Source organism: Caretta caretta, chromosome 16 (assembly GCF_965140235.1).
Source record: "Caretta caretta isolate rCarCar2 chromosome 16, rCarCar1.hap1, whole genome shotgun sequence".
Classification (NCBI taxonomy): Eukaryota; Metazoa; Chordata; order Testudines; family Cheloniidae; genus Caretta; species Caretta caretta.
Window position 1 is genome coordinate 22,927,360 of NC_134221.1, and position 17,790 is coordinate 22,945,149.

General features: G+C 40.5%; 1 protein-coding gene across 9 annotated transcripts in view; it reads right to left on the reverse strand.

Annotated features, from left to right (window-relative positions):
* Nucleotides 1–17,790, reverse strand: part of DENND1A (DENN domain containing 1A) — a 421,003-nt gene that overhangs the window by 248,411 nt on the left and 154,802 nt on the right. For 8 of the 9 annotated variants that reach the window (XM_048822735.2, XM_075120368.1, XM_075120369.1 and 5 more), the window contains exons 6-8: nucleotides 7,380–7,449; nucleotides 6,102–6,182; nucleotides 2,401–2,454 (exon numbers count right to left, since the gene is read on the reverse strand). In XM_048822735.2, the coding sequence (XP_048678692.1) occupies nucleotides 2,401–2,454; nucleotides 6,102–6,182; nucleotides 7,380–7,449 (205 nt within the window). Of the gene's footprint in view, nucleotides 1–2,400; nucleotides 2,455–6,101; nucleotides 6,183–7,379; nucleotides 7,450–17,790 lie in introns of those variants that run through there. The other variant, XM_075120370.1, reaches the window with a different exon arrangement.

The following is a 17,790-nucleotide window of genomic DNA, read 5'->3' on the forward strand; positions in this document are numbered from 1 at the left end:
AGCATGTGTATTAAATTTAATGGTAATGTAAAGATCTACAAAAAAGCGGGTAACTATGTATATTTGCAATGGGAAAAACAAAGGACAAACATCTGCTGCACAAACTCACCAAGTAACACACTAATAAATAATTAGAAGGTCTGGCTGGATTCTTTATTTTTATAACACAAATGGATTTTTTTTTTTTTTTTTGGTGCAGCATCTGACCTCAGAAGGTTTTGTCCTTTATCTAGCAGCAAGACTTTGAGATGTCAGGCAGGCAGATTTGGAAAAGGCCCACAACAAGGAGGTCTAAAGAGTGGTCAAGGCCAGCAAATGTCAGCTAGGTCCTCTCTGTGTTTGACACTTGCAGACCTCTCCCCTGATGACACATCTGAGGTATGGTGAAATCTGTACAAGACACTGTATGAACACTGGGCTGAAGTGTATCTCTGAAGAAACCACTCAAAAAAACCCAGAAACCGAGTAAAGTTCCGCTCAACCTTCATTAGAAAGCTATGTGGTACACAACGGACCTTTATTGGTCTCTTTGTGATCATTTAAGACAGTCCCATGGTCTGCTTAAAAGGTCCCTACCATGCTCCTCCATCCCAATTTGTCTATATGGCCATCATCCTTAATAATCTGCATCTGGATACTAGACCAAGCTCTTGATTTGTTGCCTGCCACTGTGTAGGTATGGCAGAGAGGAAGCATGCTGTCTTCACAAAAGAGGAAGTTAGCCTTAAAACCTCCTACCAGTGTATCCACCAAGCTGCAGAGAAGTCCAGAAAACTGGAACTTATTGCCCCAGCGCTTAGCCAGAATTCAGACACCAAATTGTGAAGACACTAAGAACACACCAGTGGGGCAGGATAGAAAATGTGGGAGAAAATACCAAAGGTGATATCTTGAAAAGTCCAAGGAGGTTTTATACAAAACAACTGCACTTCACCCCTTCTAAAGCCCTAGCAATTTTGGCATTTTAAATATTATGGTCTTCAACTAGAGATATTTAAACTCATCATTAACATTCTTGACTCAAAACAATAAATAGCGTTATAAAAAACTTCAGAAAACATTAAGAACAGCTTCAATATAGTGTATTTTTCAATCTTTCTGATCAGCTTAATTTTAAAACAGAAACTATGTCTCATAAAAATGCACAGTCAGTTACTGAAGTTATACTTTTGTTCTGCTTACCGAGTCTGAAGCATCACTGATGGCAGCAGCAGAACTATGGAAACCGGGTATATTAACTGTAGTTGGGAAACCAGCAGAGGGAGCACAAAACTTTAATTTGGGGGCAAGTGGGTTGGAAGTGACAAAAGCCAGGGCTATTTTATTATTGGCTCATGGTGAAATTGTAAATTTTCTTAAAAAATAAAAGATCTTTAGGATTTATAAAACAGGAATGTACACAATTTTAACGTATCTCAAAAACTAAAGTTTTTGACAACATACCTTTCTAGTTTGCCTGTTTAGGTAAAAGTGAAATAGATAAAACTTCTCATCTGCCTCACTCATTCATACATATGCACAGCTGCACACACTCATACCTCCTCTATCCCAAAATGGTCTGCCATGGCGTCACTTTGAAAAATACTTCACAGATCTGTACTTGATAACAATTCAGTTTTAAATAGATTATTATAGTATCTGACATTGGCAAATGGCACTTAGAAGGCTGAGCTTCCTTAATTGACAGACATTAGCAAAAATAGTCAGTTTTTTAGTCAGTCAGTTTTGGGTGGGCTGAAACTGTAAGTGTTTCTCTTAAATAATAACTTTTTATCAAAGATATTTTCATTCATTCAAACTAAGTTTGCCTTGCAAACCGATCAGAAAGCAGCAAGCTTTATCAATAGTGGTAAGAAACAGCCACTAAGACACCTATTGCAGAATAAGCCATTTTCCTGATGAGCTATTTTATTTTTAAATATCCTTATTTTTGGGAACACTAATTATTAATGTCTGCATCTCTGAAAATAAACATCTTGATTTCGCATTTATATCAAGAGACCATTATTCTGTCACAACTTCCCATTCACTTGATATTTTTTCTTAATTAAAGACAATTTAATCTCATCATATGACACTGAAAATCATTTGCTCTAGAGAGAATACTGGAGAGAAGTTTTATGGGGTTAATTTACAGTAATTACGGAAAAAGCTAATTTATTGTGTCACTGGTTAATCCTGCAGAAGCAATTTAGCAGCAGACATCCTGTAATACAATTTGGTACAGCAATATTTAATGTTTGAGAAGATAAACAGTGGAAGAGTTTCAATATCTAGTACGAGTTCACAAAATATCGTGTAACAGGAACTACTAGCTCTAAGTGAGGATAGCTTTTTGTCTTGCTGTTCTTGAAATTAAAAGGAAAAACTGTAAAATGTATAATCCTCTATGCTACTCACATTTTCAGGGATACTAGGAAGCTCTGTGATGTCAGGCACATTAAAGTAAGAATGCTGGAAAGGAAAACACAAAATTATTTTTGCATAGTTAAAAGAAATACAAAATATTGCTTGGAATCAGTAATGTGTTGAGCCCATAACTGCAAAAGGAAACTAATATATAACAACATTTTATATCAATTACCAATTAGATCATTTTGCCATTGATTTCAAAATTTAGATTTTTTTCTCAAGGTTAAAAAAACACTATATCGAATGTTGAGTTACAAAGTATCAAATATCTTTAAAAGGATAAATTACATGTAATTCTTGTACTTCAGATGTATTAATACACATAGGTCATAAATAGTGTGAGGCTATGTCAGAAGAACTCCAAAGCTTTCTGTAATTCAGACCATCTTTCCTCAGCCCACTACAAGATCCATGTCTGAGTACAGAACGTACAACAGCTAGCTCCTTTTTGGCCTAAGGTAGTACAATATTAATATGTTTCACTGTTTAGGCAACAAAAGAGATGGAGCTGTATCTAAAAAGGACTCCTACTTTCAGAGAATGAAACTGACTGGTAATTCACCCTTTGTGTTAAACGAGGGAACTCTCATAATTACACTCCCCAATCGCTGTAGGAAATACAAAGAGTTCTGATGCAATAACAATGGTTGCTTTTGATCTCCTTAACATATCTCCTTTTATATATTATAGGATTCTCCAGTGGTACCTTAAGAGTGTTCCTGATGACTGCTTGAGAATGATTGAAGCTCTGCAAAATTATATCACCTGGCAGAATAAATGAGAGTTCCTCTAGGGAAATATATACCGTGAAATTAAAAAAGCACCACCATTTAAGAAAGCAAACAACTTTTGGGAATAGGATTTTTTTCTAACTTAAGGTATATAATTTATTAACTATTCTCCTGCTTATTGTCTCTTGAATCCCATGGCTAATAGAAACACAAAGCAGCCCTGTGCAATGCATATTTGCATTGCTATGTGGTTTGGAAAGTTCACAGTAGATGGTGTCAAAAATCTGCACCAAATAATGCTCCAACCTGCCAAGTACCCCCTTTAGATGCCCTGATCTACCACACCAGATAGACAAACTACCAAGTTTGCATATGGCAAATTTTGTCCATAGCAGATGCTGTTGCTTCAAGTCCAGCTGGTCATGGTTAAGACATGCATAATGAGCAGATAAACATCCATTCATTGGTTATATCAAAAACTAGCCCAAAAATAAATACAGAGCTAGAGAGTTGCAGTGGTAAAAATATTACTATATGGGAGAAGAACCCATTATAAACATATAATGTCATTTCCACATTTGTAAACATACAATACAGAAAAGCCCTGACTGTAAAGATGCAGCAAGTTTCAGCAACTGTATGTGACTGATACAATAACTGATTGTACAGATTGCGGGCGATAAAATTAATTTACAGTGTTATCTAACTACAGAACTTGGCCACTGCAAAGAAACATCAATGCGACTTTTAAAATGTTTTTTTTAAAACATGTTCAATGATTAAATGATTGTGCAGCACAAAGAAACAAAGCTGAACAAATTATCTCTTCCAGGTTCAATAAATGGTTCCACTACGGGTCGGAGGATGACAACAAATGGGAATCCATTCTCTATTACCAAAATGTTTTAAATCAACCCACAGAAGTAAGAGGAGGCTGGAATAAGTACAAAAAGTAAGGAAGAGGTTTGTATGTTACATCAATTGCTAATGTTGCCATATACTGAAGGCCATGTGTGCAAAGTGAAGTACATAATAAGTCTTTGCAGGATCAAGGCCCATATATTTTTCATTCATGGCTTTCAAATACCAAAACTCGCAATTTGTTATCCTGTTTTATGGTCAGTTTACTTAATCCATGACATGTTAAAGAAGATAATGCTGTTTGAGTAATTTAACTGGAAAGCTATTTTGCGTACACCTTTTTATTTTTAGCTATTTGAAAAACTGTCTAGTTTTTATGTTGGTTTCCTAGTTTCATGATGCTTCACACCACTGCAATTTGTGAATTGCTTAACGGAGAAATTTACTTGCTTTACATTCCAGGAAACTATTTTTGTTTTATTATTTGCTACTTTGATAATGCAAGACATTTCTGATGTTCTTATTTTGGGAAGTGAGGGTAGTTAGACACACTTTGTATTTTTGTTTGTAAGTTAATATTTTGTATATTTTATATTATTTTGAATTTTATAATGTGTTATAACACTGGCACTTTATTTTGTGTTAAAGTTTTTTGGGGGCTGTTGTGCTCTTGTAATGTTTCCACAAGTCACACAATTCTATTGTATATAGTGATTTATCATACATTCCATACTTCATGAACAATTTTTCGGCTGAAATATCTAGTAGCTGAAACAGCTACTTTGACTACAGATAAAACTGGTATGCAATGCAGACTTTAGCTTCCCAATGTGTCACTATTTTAATTTGAATTGAAAAGGAACAGAGGAAATGGACTATGGAGACTACACAATTAATAGGAAAAAACTCCACAAGCTCTTACAGATCCATCAACTTGTAAACAGCTAAACTAAAATGCTTAAATAGCCCAAAACAAAAGTCGTCCCTAAGCTGTCCTTTGATATTCTTTCCTGCTCCAGTGCTCATGAAATGTTTGAGGCAAGGGGAGACCAACAGCATTCCTTGAAACCACTGGTATGAAACAACTGAAATATCCCAACAGATCATCCTGTCTCTGAGACAGCTTGTCCTCTAGGTCAGGCAGACATGCTGTTCATACAATAGCTTTCCCTGATAGGACTAGGTCATCTCCACTGCCAGCTGGTGACCTAGCTAGGCCAAACAACTGCTACCTGTCGACTGACATTACAGGGTGGAGTGATGAGAGTAAGCTGTTTGTAGCCAGCAGTTAGTTTTAAAAGGAGGGGGAAAGGGAAATGAAAGAGGGAGACAGATAAGCAGAGCTGTAGCTGTACATCAGCAGTTCTAAATGTGAATTCTAAAAGCCAAAGCAGCACACAAAGCAACATGTTGTTGAGTATTTTTCACTGGCTCTTTCGGTTTTAGCAATTGCTGCCCAGAACACAAGGTTGATCCGCAAACATCAACTAGAAGAAAACAAAGAGAAATCTTTCCCTTAAAGCCCCACCAACCCAAGCGTAAGTTCTTCCACTAAGACTGTAGCAGAATATAACAACCTCAATGCAAGTGTGAGGAGGAGTAACTATTGTTCAGGTGGGAAGGAAGGAAAAACCACCAAAATCACATGCACCAAAGTGTTAGTGCTCAGAGTGTTGCTCTGCCAGGCAGGGAACTCGGAGTTTGCTTCCCAGTCTTGTTCCTAATGCAGGCCAGCAGGGGCTGGGAGTGCTGCAGAGATAGGATCATGAACCCCAATAAGAGGAGTGTTGTGTTGCTCAGCAGTGACCCCTCAAGCTGATAAGGAGCAATGCTCACAAGTGTCCATACAGAATCCCACCTAGTCCTCTACAGATCAAAGGATGGGGACTCTTTTCAGGATTAACACTAGGGAAACGGAGAGGCTCTTCAGGGCTTTAACAGGAAAGGGGGCATGCACAGCTCCCTGTCCCTGAGGGAAAACAATATAATCTGCTACAAGACTCAAAAAGAAGAAAGCGCTGTTTTGATGTTTTTCTCTTACAATGTTACATAATGAAAATGTGTCTCCTTAGTTTGCTGCTATTTTCCCTCACTTACCACACTGAGATGAACAGGTGTTCCTGGGTCAGGGATGGGAAGTTTATGAAGTGTTTCTAGGAGTTCATTCCTCTGACTGTCCTGAAATAAAAAGGTACTGCTTAATAAAGGAACACTAAACAATAAATTGTCATCTCATGCCAGTCACTGAGATGTAAGTATATGGGTGCTCTGAGGCTAGATCACTTGCAAATGTGAGGAACAGATGCCAAAAGGATTTATACGGCAGACTCAAAGGAAATGACACTATTTTCTATGCAAATATCCTGGCGATATAAAATGCTGCTTTTAGAAACAAAATACATCTTCCCTCATGTAGGTTTCTACGTTTTGAAATCTTTCAAGAAATCAGTGAGGGAACCATCCTATGCATTACTACAATTTCATCCCAGGGAGGGCCAGCTTCCATAGCAACTCTTTCATAACAGAAACTATTTGCTTTCCGCTGAAGACATCATTATAAAAAGGCAAGCGCTCCTTCTTCTTCTAATCTGTACAAGTGTGATAAAATGCAAAATACGACTATTACTGGAGAAATGGTAAGGGAATCAAGGCAGTAACATATGACAACCAGTCAGTTTATAACAGTACTGCAGTAGCCTATCGTATCTGAAACATACATGATACATACAATGTCTAAAGTTTTCTACAATATGCACAATCTCCATGCACCACCAACTTTCGTTTATAGTCCTAGAACTGACCCTTAATATTTTCAGTTCATATTTTGAATGAAATATCAAAGAGCATACTTGAATTCCACAACACCACCCCACTTTTAAGTGCAAAGGTCTATGTCTTCTACATTGGTAAGACAGATGGGATGAGCAACAGGAAAAAGGCCTTTTGCCTCAGCAAAATAGGTTTAAATAGGTCTAAATAGGTTTAGAGAAGACATCTGTCCAACACTCCCGGAAGCACAGTCTGTCTGTCTTCCAGGAGGCCCAATACCAGAACTGCAGGGATGCTATGGCCATTATTAAGGTACATTAACAGAATTCTGGAGGAACTTTCATGGTACTTGCCTAACTAAACTGTACCTGGCTCTCTCCAATGACTCTTTCTTGGATACCAAAATTAACCTAAAATGTGTTGCATTTCTCAAAGCCCTTTTCATGAGAGTAGCTAAGTAGATCATAAAGCCCATTCTATAGGACTGTATGGTACAGATTGACAATTCAACTGGCTATTCTCTTATGAGCATACTGCCTATATGGTTAGTTTTCACCCTATCTAGGACATTTAATGTTTGCAAAATGAGAGAGCTCAGAAAAGTACCTGTCCTTTTGCTGTATAATCTGCCAAGATGTTGAGCAGTTTATAAAAGACTTCAAACCATGGGAGATAACTAAAAAACAAAAAGGAAAAAGCACAACTGTAAGTTACTTGAAAATATCATCATGTAATTCTAGATTCGCAAGTTTTGCTATACACAGTAGATGCATCGTTAACAAAAGCCACACCATCTGAGCTGAAACTTTGATAAATGGCTGGCAGGAAGGTATGCTAGTACTCTCTCCTGCAGTGGGTGTGGCCAGGAGGGTGGGCCATTGCAGTGCAGCATGTATCGGCCACTGGTCCCCTTCCTTTGATTGCAGAGCTTCTAATAATCACTCCTGGAGCTTCTGGCCACAGCATGGCACCACCATGAAAAGCAGCAATGGGTGAAAGTAGGTCTAAGAATCGGAGAAATCAATGCTGGAAATTCATAACAAAGGCCACCATTTCCAAACTCATTTCACTGCACATGCAACAAATGGATGATCATACAGAAGTCATAACTGTCTATGCAGTCATTGGTAACATTCTGGAATTGTTTATAAGTGCACATATTGTTGGACACTTTTTTAATTATACAAAATTTTCCCATACTGCATGCTTAATTACTGACCCTAAATGCAGCTGTTGGGGCCATAAAAAGGGTAGGAAAAGGTGGCTGTTCTGTAATTGGATCCTGCCCCCCTCTTTTTTATTACAATAACATTATTTGCATATTCTTTAAAAAATTATTTCTTTTTACAATGAATCACCAGAATGATGGGTATACTCTCTTACCCAGCATCTATAAAATTCCACTTATTCAAGCTGTAGTTAGACCAAGAATACTTCTTACCCTGAATGCAAATTTGCCTCATTTATAGCATATCAGTTCTTTACAATAATCAGTAACGAAGAGTCAACTTTCAAAGGCGCGAACATGCTGAAAATTATGTATCTGCTTTTTCACACTGTATGGCTATTTAGTACTGCTATGCCTTCTAGGGACATTTCCACTGCACATAAACAAGGACAGACAGCTAAGACACTATTCTGTGCTGTAGGAAGCTTTGCTTGGATTTTGTACCATTCTTGCATGGCAAGGATCTTTGATTATTTTTTAAATCTCTGCAAGGAATTTTCCCTAAGCTATAGTGAACAGAGAAGCTAGGAGTACGAAGCATAAAGTGATTTCTCTGTTAATCACAGATGCCTTGTGAAGCAAATAAAGTATATTTTTGATATAGTTGGACAAAATTTACAGCCTTTACACAATATGACTACATCCTGCCAACTGTAAAGAAATCAGGGCCCCTATGGTTACTAACTGTACAGCTTGTAGTAATAAATGAAGTGAGAAGCAATATACGTGACAGATAAAGTGAACAGCACTCCATCATTAACATTTGTTTTGAAGCCAGCAAATGCTACTGTAAAATTTAAGTAGCTTATCAAAATATACTGATAAGCAACTTAGCTTTTCACATTATATGACAGTACTATCGCTTATGTTAATATGTTTCAAATGACTCTGGGAACCACATATTGACTATTGCACAGACAGAGAATTACCACTTTAAACAACGTTTAGTTTGGCATCACAATGTAAACATTCAAGAGGGATTAGACAGATAAGTTTCTCTCTTCCCATTTAGTTAAATAAACCTCAGCCGAGTTAAAAGCTATTATAATAGTAACAAGAAATCCTTTCAGAATAAGACTCCTGCACAGAGATTAACAAGAACCTGGTAAACAAACCCATACAAGCATCAAAATATATTTTTCAAAAGAAGGGTTTAAGGCTGCTTTTTTTTTTTTTAAAGCTAACAATATGAAAAAGAAAACCTACTTCAAGGAAGACATGCTGAATTAGACTTAATCAGGCAGGACTTCTTAGCTGAAAATGTCATTTACAAAATCAAAATTATAACATTTTAGAAGTTTTATTTTTGTTTTAAACTAGATTTCTGTCAATAGCTTATAAGTAGTAAACGAGAGAGATTCCAATTTCTAATTTTGACTGGGTTGCATCCTCACAGAATGCTTGATGAATATAATCTAACCAATCTCCTCAGAATGAGACATTTAATGGTTTAATAACTGCTACAAGGTAGCCCTTTAGAAATCATCTGGTATTCAAGTTTGAGTCCTTTTGGTACAGAGTTTGGGGCTGGCTGTGGCAGCATAGTTTCAATGCACCTTTTTGCACTGACTGATGCTTATCTAGTGATGGCAGTGTTGAGGTTTTGAAACCAAACTCTGGGTTGTATGCTTCTTCAAAGAGCCACTGTTTTCCCCTGTTGGGAGGCCAGAGTTCACAGCTGAACCTTATCTTGCTACAGAGCCAACAGAGTTTCCTGTATTGCTTCATTAAGCCACACATGCCAACTCTATAGGTTTTATTCAGTTGCCTGCAAGGACATTGGATCCAAATTCCATTTTAACTCTGTCAGTCAGCAGCTAGTCAATAGTTTCTGTATACAAAAAAGTGCAGATAAATGTTTATATTTACACATTGCTAAAATGTCTGAACTGACGGTCATTCTGCACACAGTTCGGGGTGAGGGGAGGCGTACTGCCATTTCTATTACACTTGCTCACTCCCTATTTTTCCTTACTGCTCATTCATCTCTCTTTTTGGACATGGTTATAATCCTGGCCTGTCACTTTTTACTCCTATTTTGTCCGGTCTCTCTCAAGTAATATTCACAGCTCAGTGTAACCGATCTAGTTCAGTATTTTATGGTTTTAAACAACGTTACAGTTTGAAAATTAGCATCTCCAATTTGGGTGGTGATGAAACGCATTCATGTTTCATACTACAAAGCTGGCAACATCACAAGAATGTCGGGCACCCATGGCTATTAGGGAGATATATAAGAATCTTGCAGGGCGGGGGTGAGGGGTGAGTGGAAGAATGATACAAAAATATCCAGAAATTAGAAACGTTGCTGTTTCAAACAGGAAATTATTAGCAAACAGAATTACAGACAACATAGAATGACTTTGCCAAACCAACACATCTATAAAAGGTCTAGATGTTTAGACTACCGTTTTCTATAAGGTACAGTATTAAGCATACAAGAGAATGCCTTTGGGGATCTGTGCTCTGTTTGCTAAGCTGTCACGGACTAACTCCTTGCTTTCTTACCAAGCTTTATGTAGCCAGTGGAGAATCCCCATGAGACTCTGCATTGCCCCTTTCATCTGGGTATAAATGCAGCAGGCTTCTAGCCTACAGCAGTTGTCTTAAGACACGGTCTTACTTCAGTGTACGAGGCAGACCTGCAGGGCAGGAAAGGATATTTCTACAGGCTTTTTCCACTCCCTGTATTTTGCTTTTAGAAAGGCAAAATTGGCCTGACTGGTGTTCAGATAACTGGGATGGGTGGGGGAATTGGGGGAGCACACACACTACTCCTTAAAAGGGTAAGGATTTGGGTAGGAATCAGAGTAACTTTATTACTGTCAGGTAGAGTCAAGTAGTAAGAGCAATGGTATAAGAAAAGAAACAAAATATGCACACAGCCAAGAGCATCTTCCTTAAACACAACCATATTATGGAGCTGCAGATATATTATATATAAGTAGGGCAGTGAGAGAAGATCTTGATATGTGACAGCAGCATATTTCTCTCACATGCTCGACTGCCCACTAGTCTCATATATTAACTGCAATTAAAATCATTACATAATTCAGCATTAGCTTTAGAAGTTAACGTCCCATTAATACAAAAACGTACATTTCCAGCTTCTCAGTTTTGGAAAGAAGGTTATTTTTCTCTGTAACTGTTTAATAACTGTGACTTGGAGAAGATTAGATATCTTCTTTGATTTCAGATTATTTGTGTGACTGAGAGAGATTTCTCACCAAGAAAGGAACGATCCCCTTCTCTGTTATCACTGGTACAATGTATGAGGCAGTACTGGTAACATAATGCCCTTGGAGTAATGGCACCTCCACAGAAAATCTACTGTAATTCCATTGTATTTTCTGTGTTACACACTCATCCTCTGAGGGTCTTTCAGCACTTTATTGGAAATGCTACCTACAAACTCCCTTTTACAGACCCGAGAATTCTCTGCCATTCATAACATTTAACTACATATTTAAATTGCTGTGGCTGCATAATGCAGTGTGTTGGTAATGCTTAATTTTGTCAGCACAGTACACCGGACCCTCACTAGAATGCGGGATTTGGGATCCATGTGTGGTACCACGTTAACGCGGGGACCGCGTTAAAATGAATTCCAATTAAAGTAATTAAATTTGGGATCCATGGCCGCGACTGCATTATATGCGAATTCGCACTACATAGATGCGCGTTCTAGCGAGTGTCCGGTGTAATTGCCAATTTTTCACACATAATATTTGAAAAAATTGCAAATGTAGTGTATCTTAGGTTCTCCTAGGTCTCTCTCTCTCAGATGCTTGGCTGGCTGGTTCTTACTGTCACGCTCAGGGGTGATCACTATGATCACCATATGTGGGGTCAGGAAGGAATTTTTCTCCAGGTCAGATTGGAAGTGATCTTTGGGGGTTTTCGCCTCACTCTGTAGCATGTGGGTGAGGGTCACTTGCCAGCTTTATCTGGGTATCTCACACAATCATTTCCCTTGTGGGGACCTTGGGCACTGGTGCATCTCAGACCCTCCTATTCTCTGCCTGTGGTACATAATAGTCTAATCTCCTGTGGACTGTAAAGCTTTTATCTAATTTTGGTTGTTGGGTTTAGGATGCGGGTGCTGGGTGGTACTGGTGGCCTGTGATACACAAAAGGTCATACTAGATAATCTGGTGGTCCCTTCTGGCCTTAAACTCTATAAACTGAGCACTTCACAGCTTTAATGTGTTTACCCTTGTGGTAATCCTGTGAGATAGGGAAGTGTTATTATCCTACATTACAGATGATGAACTGGCACACAGAGAGGTTAAGAGACATGCACAAGGTCACGAAGGAAGTCTGGCCGAGCACAGAACTGAACCCAAGCCTCCAAATTCCCATGTTGTGCCCTAATTACTGGATCATCCTCCTTCTTCCTGAATAGTTTAAAGGAAGACATAGGACACCTTTGGGATTTTCTTTCAATTGACAGATATATGTAGAGTGATTTTCACATATAAGCCCATTTCTACAGTTTTTACATCTCTCTCCATAAAATACATTAGTCACTACACAAATTTGTAAACCTTTCAGATGCACTGTAAAGCTCAACAACTCTCCTTTTGGGAGACTGAAGAGGGGAGTAGAACTAAGGATATGGGCTGATAGTTGTTTACATACAAGTTTAGTATTATTGTGAGCAGAAATCTAGTAAGAGTCAGAGGCAGTCCATTCCAATTGTATTTTTATATTGTGTATTTTAAAACACCCAGAGCAATGGATGGGTGCCTTGGAGAAAATCAAAAGAAATTAAATGATATGCATGTCTATACACACAGAAAAACAAAGTGACTTGTTCTCTATGGATGCACACAGACAGAGTGATGCGATGGATTGTAAAGCCAGGTCATAGAAACAATCTGATTACGCACCTTTGGGTGCCTCTCCTGTACTCTGCCCAGTAAGCCATCTCCATCAGCACAACCTCTGCCTGCCTCCATTAGAGATTTTTCTCTCAGTACTGCCAACCTAACATTTAATATTCCATAACATTTTTACTTCTTCCTCCCGAATGGGGAATTTTGCTACTCCTTCTATCCCCAAAAACACACTGGTGTGAGGTTCACGTGTGAGGTTCAACAGTGACAAGTTTAAGGTTCCAACATCTCATGACCCTTCAAGACTAAAAAAGGAAGCTTTATCTCAATTGGGATAAAAGATGTCCAGCTTTCCCATGGGGCGTATGAAACCTTCATCTAATTCTGGAAGCTCCCTGTGTCATTTTATGCACAAAAAAGCTATGTGTGTTATATTCTGGATGCAGCAGAAAAGGAGAGAGATAGTCACAGAGGGAGCTGACAGAAACACAGCTGTGTGCTGTGATTTCTTTTTTGTTCTAGCTGCAAAACTGAAACTAACACGGGGTGGGCAAACTTTTTGGGCTGAGGGCCACCTCTGGGTGGGAAAATTGTATGCAGGATCAGGACAGGGGGTTGGGGTGTGCAGGAACGGGCTCAAGACAAGGGATTGGGGCAGAGGAGGGGTGTGGGCTGTATGAGGGGGTTCAGAGAAGGGGGTTGTGGTGCAGGAGGGGGCTCAAGGCAGGGGTGCAGACTGCGGGAGGGAGCTCAGGGCAGGGGTTGGGGTGCGGGAGGGAGTGCAGTGTGCAGGAATGGGCTCAGGGCAAGTGATTGGGGCAGAGGAGGGGTGCGGGGTGTATCGAGGGCTCAGGGAAGGGGGTTGGGGTGCCGGAGGGGTGCGGGGTGCAACAGGTGGCTCAGGGCAAGGAGTTGGGGTGCAGGAGGGGTGCGAGGTGCAGGCAGGGAGTTGGGGGGTGGGGTGCAGGAGGGGTTCGGGCTCCGGGGTGGCAGCGGCGCACACCAGGGCCAGGGCAGGCTCCCTGCCTAGCTGCCCGCCCTGGCCCCGCGCCACACTGCTCCGGGAAGCAGCTGGCACCACGTCCCTGCGCGGCCCCTGGGGGAGGGGGGGGGGGGGGGGACACAGGGCTCCGCGCACTGGCCTTGCCACCCCTCCAGGTACCTCCCCTGAACAGGGAACTGCGGCCAATGGGAGCTGGGGGCGGGGGGACGGTGCCTGGAGGCACGGGCAACGCACAGAGCCCTATGGGCCCCCCCGGGGCCCAGGGACTTGGTGCCAGCCGCTTCTGAGAGCGGTGCGGGACCTGCAGCACCACGCGGGGCAATCCCGCGGGCCGGATCCAAAGCCCTGAGGGGCCGGATCCAGCCCCTGGGCCATAGTTTGCCCACCCCGAACTAACATGAAAGTGAGGCTTTGCACTGGGGAGGGGAGAGTACCCAAACATTTAAAGGAACAGGACATTACAGTCCTCTGCCCTACTTTAAAAATCTTTCCAAACACAGATGCATCATGTACGTGGATAACAATGAACATTATATAACCTACAAGTTGCGGGCGGACTACTGCAGACTCTTAAATTACAATAGGTTATTCTGCCCTGGAATAGCAATTCACTAAGCAATTTATGAGCTCAGGAGCACAGCTGTTTTTCACTCTCTCGGGATAATATGATAATGTTGGAGAGGCAGCATTCCAAACAGGAACTGTCAGTGGGAAGGAACCAATTGGCTCTGGTACAGAATCAACTGGATCTGGTACCAAAGTTTCTCCCAACAAGCCACTGAAATTAATAGTTGTAATGGAAGGAGGTTCAGCTGGAGGAACAAAAATTCCTCTCGGTCATCCCCATACCCCAGTGCTTGTCAAGGCTGCAACAGGTGCATCTGTTGTTTCCATAAAATACCATTGGATACTTTTATCATGAACTAAACAGGTCCTGTGCATTTCACTCCACAACCATAGCTGCAAGTCCACACTGAGGGCTTGTCTACACTTAAAACGTTGCAATGGTGCAGCTCCACTGCTGCCACTGCACTGCTTCAGTGAAAACCTTACCTACACTGAGGGGAAGGCTTCTCCTGTCAGCACAGATAATCCGTCTCCCCAAGAGGTGGTAGCTAGTTGACCTAGTGCTGTCTACAGCCGGGGTTAGGTCCGTGTAACGACATCGTTCAAGGGTGTGAATTTTTCACACCCCAGACCGACAGAGTTATACTGACCAAATTCCCCAGTATAGACCAGGCCTAAGTCTCCTACTTGAAAAGAACGATGACAAATCTTACATTGATCAATCTGCATAGCTTTGGATTTGGCTACACGTGAGGCAGCATCAGGACACAGCAAGTCCCAAAAGATAAGTAAAGATCTCTTCAAGAAAAGAGTTGTAGGTGGGTCCTGGGTAGTAGCATGTGGTGTGTTCCTGTAGATAAGCAAGAAATTGTCCAATTTCTGCTGATGACTCCAAATAGACCTGTTAGCTCTTATGGCATTTTAAGTGTTTGTATGAAGTGTTTCACTAATCTGCTTATAGCAGGATGGTATGAAGCAGAGCATGTGCACTGAATTCCATTTGAAGTTAAGAACCTCTAACATTTTTCACAATGGAACTGAGGTCCACTGTCACTCTCTAACTGTAACCATAAACCAAATTGGCTAAACAAGGTACGATGATGTCCAATTGTCTTGGCAGCTACAGTAGAAGTCATTCTGAAAACTTCTGGCCATTTCAAATGGGTGTTGACTATGACCAAAACCATATAACCTTCTAAAGGTCCAGCAAAGTCCACATGAATACATGTCCAAGGAGACTCAGGCTACAACCAACAGGCAGGGATTGTGCTGAACCAGGATCATGCTGAATGTGCTGACACATAGTACAGAACTTTGCCTTCCTCTCAAAATCTTTGTCAATCCCTGGCCACCAGACATAACTCCGGTCTATGGCTTCATCTGTACAATACCAAAATGACCTGCATGAAGGGCTTCCAAAACTTGAGCTTGCCGTGATTTCATAATGATCACTTACATTCCCCATAAGATGCAACCATGATTCACAGATCATCCATGTTGATGTGACATGAATTGTGTAAACTGGGGATTCTTATGATCCAACACGGTACCCTATAACACCATTTCCTTCACAAGAGAAAGCACATCATCCATAGCAGTTTCTTTGTTGATGTATGTGTGAGTGATGGGTAACCTATCAAATTGAGATAGAACACTTCATTTGATGCTCCTTCGGGCTGACAAGAGCTTGAGCATGGCTGGCGTAATAGTCTACCAGTATTGTTGCACTGAGTCCCTTTGCAAAATTGAAGTACCAATGCCCATCATTGCGTATGAGGAGCTACTAATGATGGAATTCCATGTTTTGGTCCAAAAACTGAAATGTAAGCAAGGTAAAAAGTCCCCAATACAAACAGGTATGAAACTTCCAAATTCTGAAGATAATGCTGAGAGTGTCTCACTCTATTTGCGCTATTTGCCTCCTAGATGTCTCTCCCACAGGGAAATTCTCTCTTTTCGTTTTTTTTTAAAAAGGAAACGGTGTACTATCTCCACTGGATCACCCTCTGCTGGCCATGTGCTTATACTGCAAAACGCGGAATTCTGCCTTTGGCTGCACTTGGGCTCCCTCTCCTGGCTAAAGATCCTCAGTGCAGGCTAAATGTTTGCCTGTCCGCCTGCTTGCATGTGGTGAATGAAGATGGCTGCTTGCTTCCACTTCATTGTTCTATTTGAACCATTCTGGTAGTAATCACAGAACTCTTATCCTTTGTTCTGTCTTTATTTGCCTACTTTTCCCTCTCTAGCTGGCTAGTTCCCACTGTCCCAGGAGCAAGAATAGAAGTCTGTCACCCTGTGCTTCTAGGTGAGCTTTGTCCCCTTCCGCATAGTATTGGCTTACTTTTTTTCTTCTTCTTCTTGCAATGCAAGCACTGGACACACATGAAATATAAATCCTGCATCACCAATGTTATATTTCTGGACCCAGCACCGGAGATAAATACAGTCACAGAGGGAGCAGACAGAAACAACTCTCCTGCTCACTTTATTATTTTAGCTGCAAAACTGAGAGTAACGTGAAAGTGACGCTTTGCACTGGGGAAAGGGGAGTGCTCTAACATTTAAAGGGACAGGACATCACAATTATATATAATTTGAATTATATATAATTCAAAGTAGCACGTTGGTGTTTTTAGTCTTCTTTAAATGCATTACTGTTAATATTTCTCCCTCTCGTCATAGGTTTTTGTTGTTGGATTCATGGCACTATGGGAGCTTGGCTTTACAAGTGGAAGAATATAAAAAGTAACCCCAATAAATGTTATATGCTCTACATACACCGTAAGGACTATTTGAGATTCAAAATACTCTGCAAGGACCATCCCTGCTGTGGGAGGAGACGGATCATGTGGTGGTGCGGTTTACATCACATAGGCTGGAGAGGTGCTGTAACTGTAACTACTTAAGAATGCCCAGAGCCTGGTTGTTGCCATGAATTTGTAAAACAGCTTCTCTGTAAAATGTGTGGCACACCCAGATTACATGATGGAACATTACAGAATAGAGGTTTAAATGACATTTAATTGGGAAGACCTGCAAAACTCACAGGTGGTTTGCTTGTGAGTACTGTGACCATTCAAGATCACAGGATTAGACTTTTACATCGTCCCATTATATGTTCTATATGAGATATAGATAAGCATATGCACACCTGCTTTAAAGACCGGGCATACAGCACTTCCGGTAGCTACTGGGAGGAAATGGTGGGTCAAAAAACCTGCAGGATCAAACCTTTTACTTAAGAGTCTTATGGCATGGCCTTCTTGCTTTTTTAATCTTTAAGAATTTATATAAATATTTCCAATCCAATCCTAACAACTGGAATTAAAAGGTATCATTAGAATAATATCAAGCCAATTCTCAATGAACAGTTGAATATTT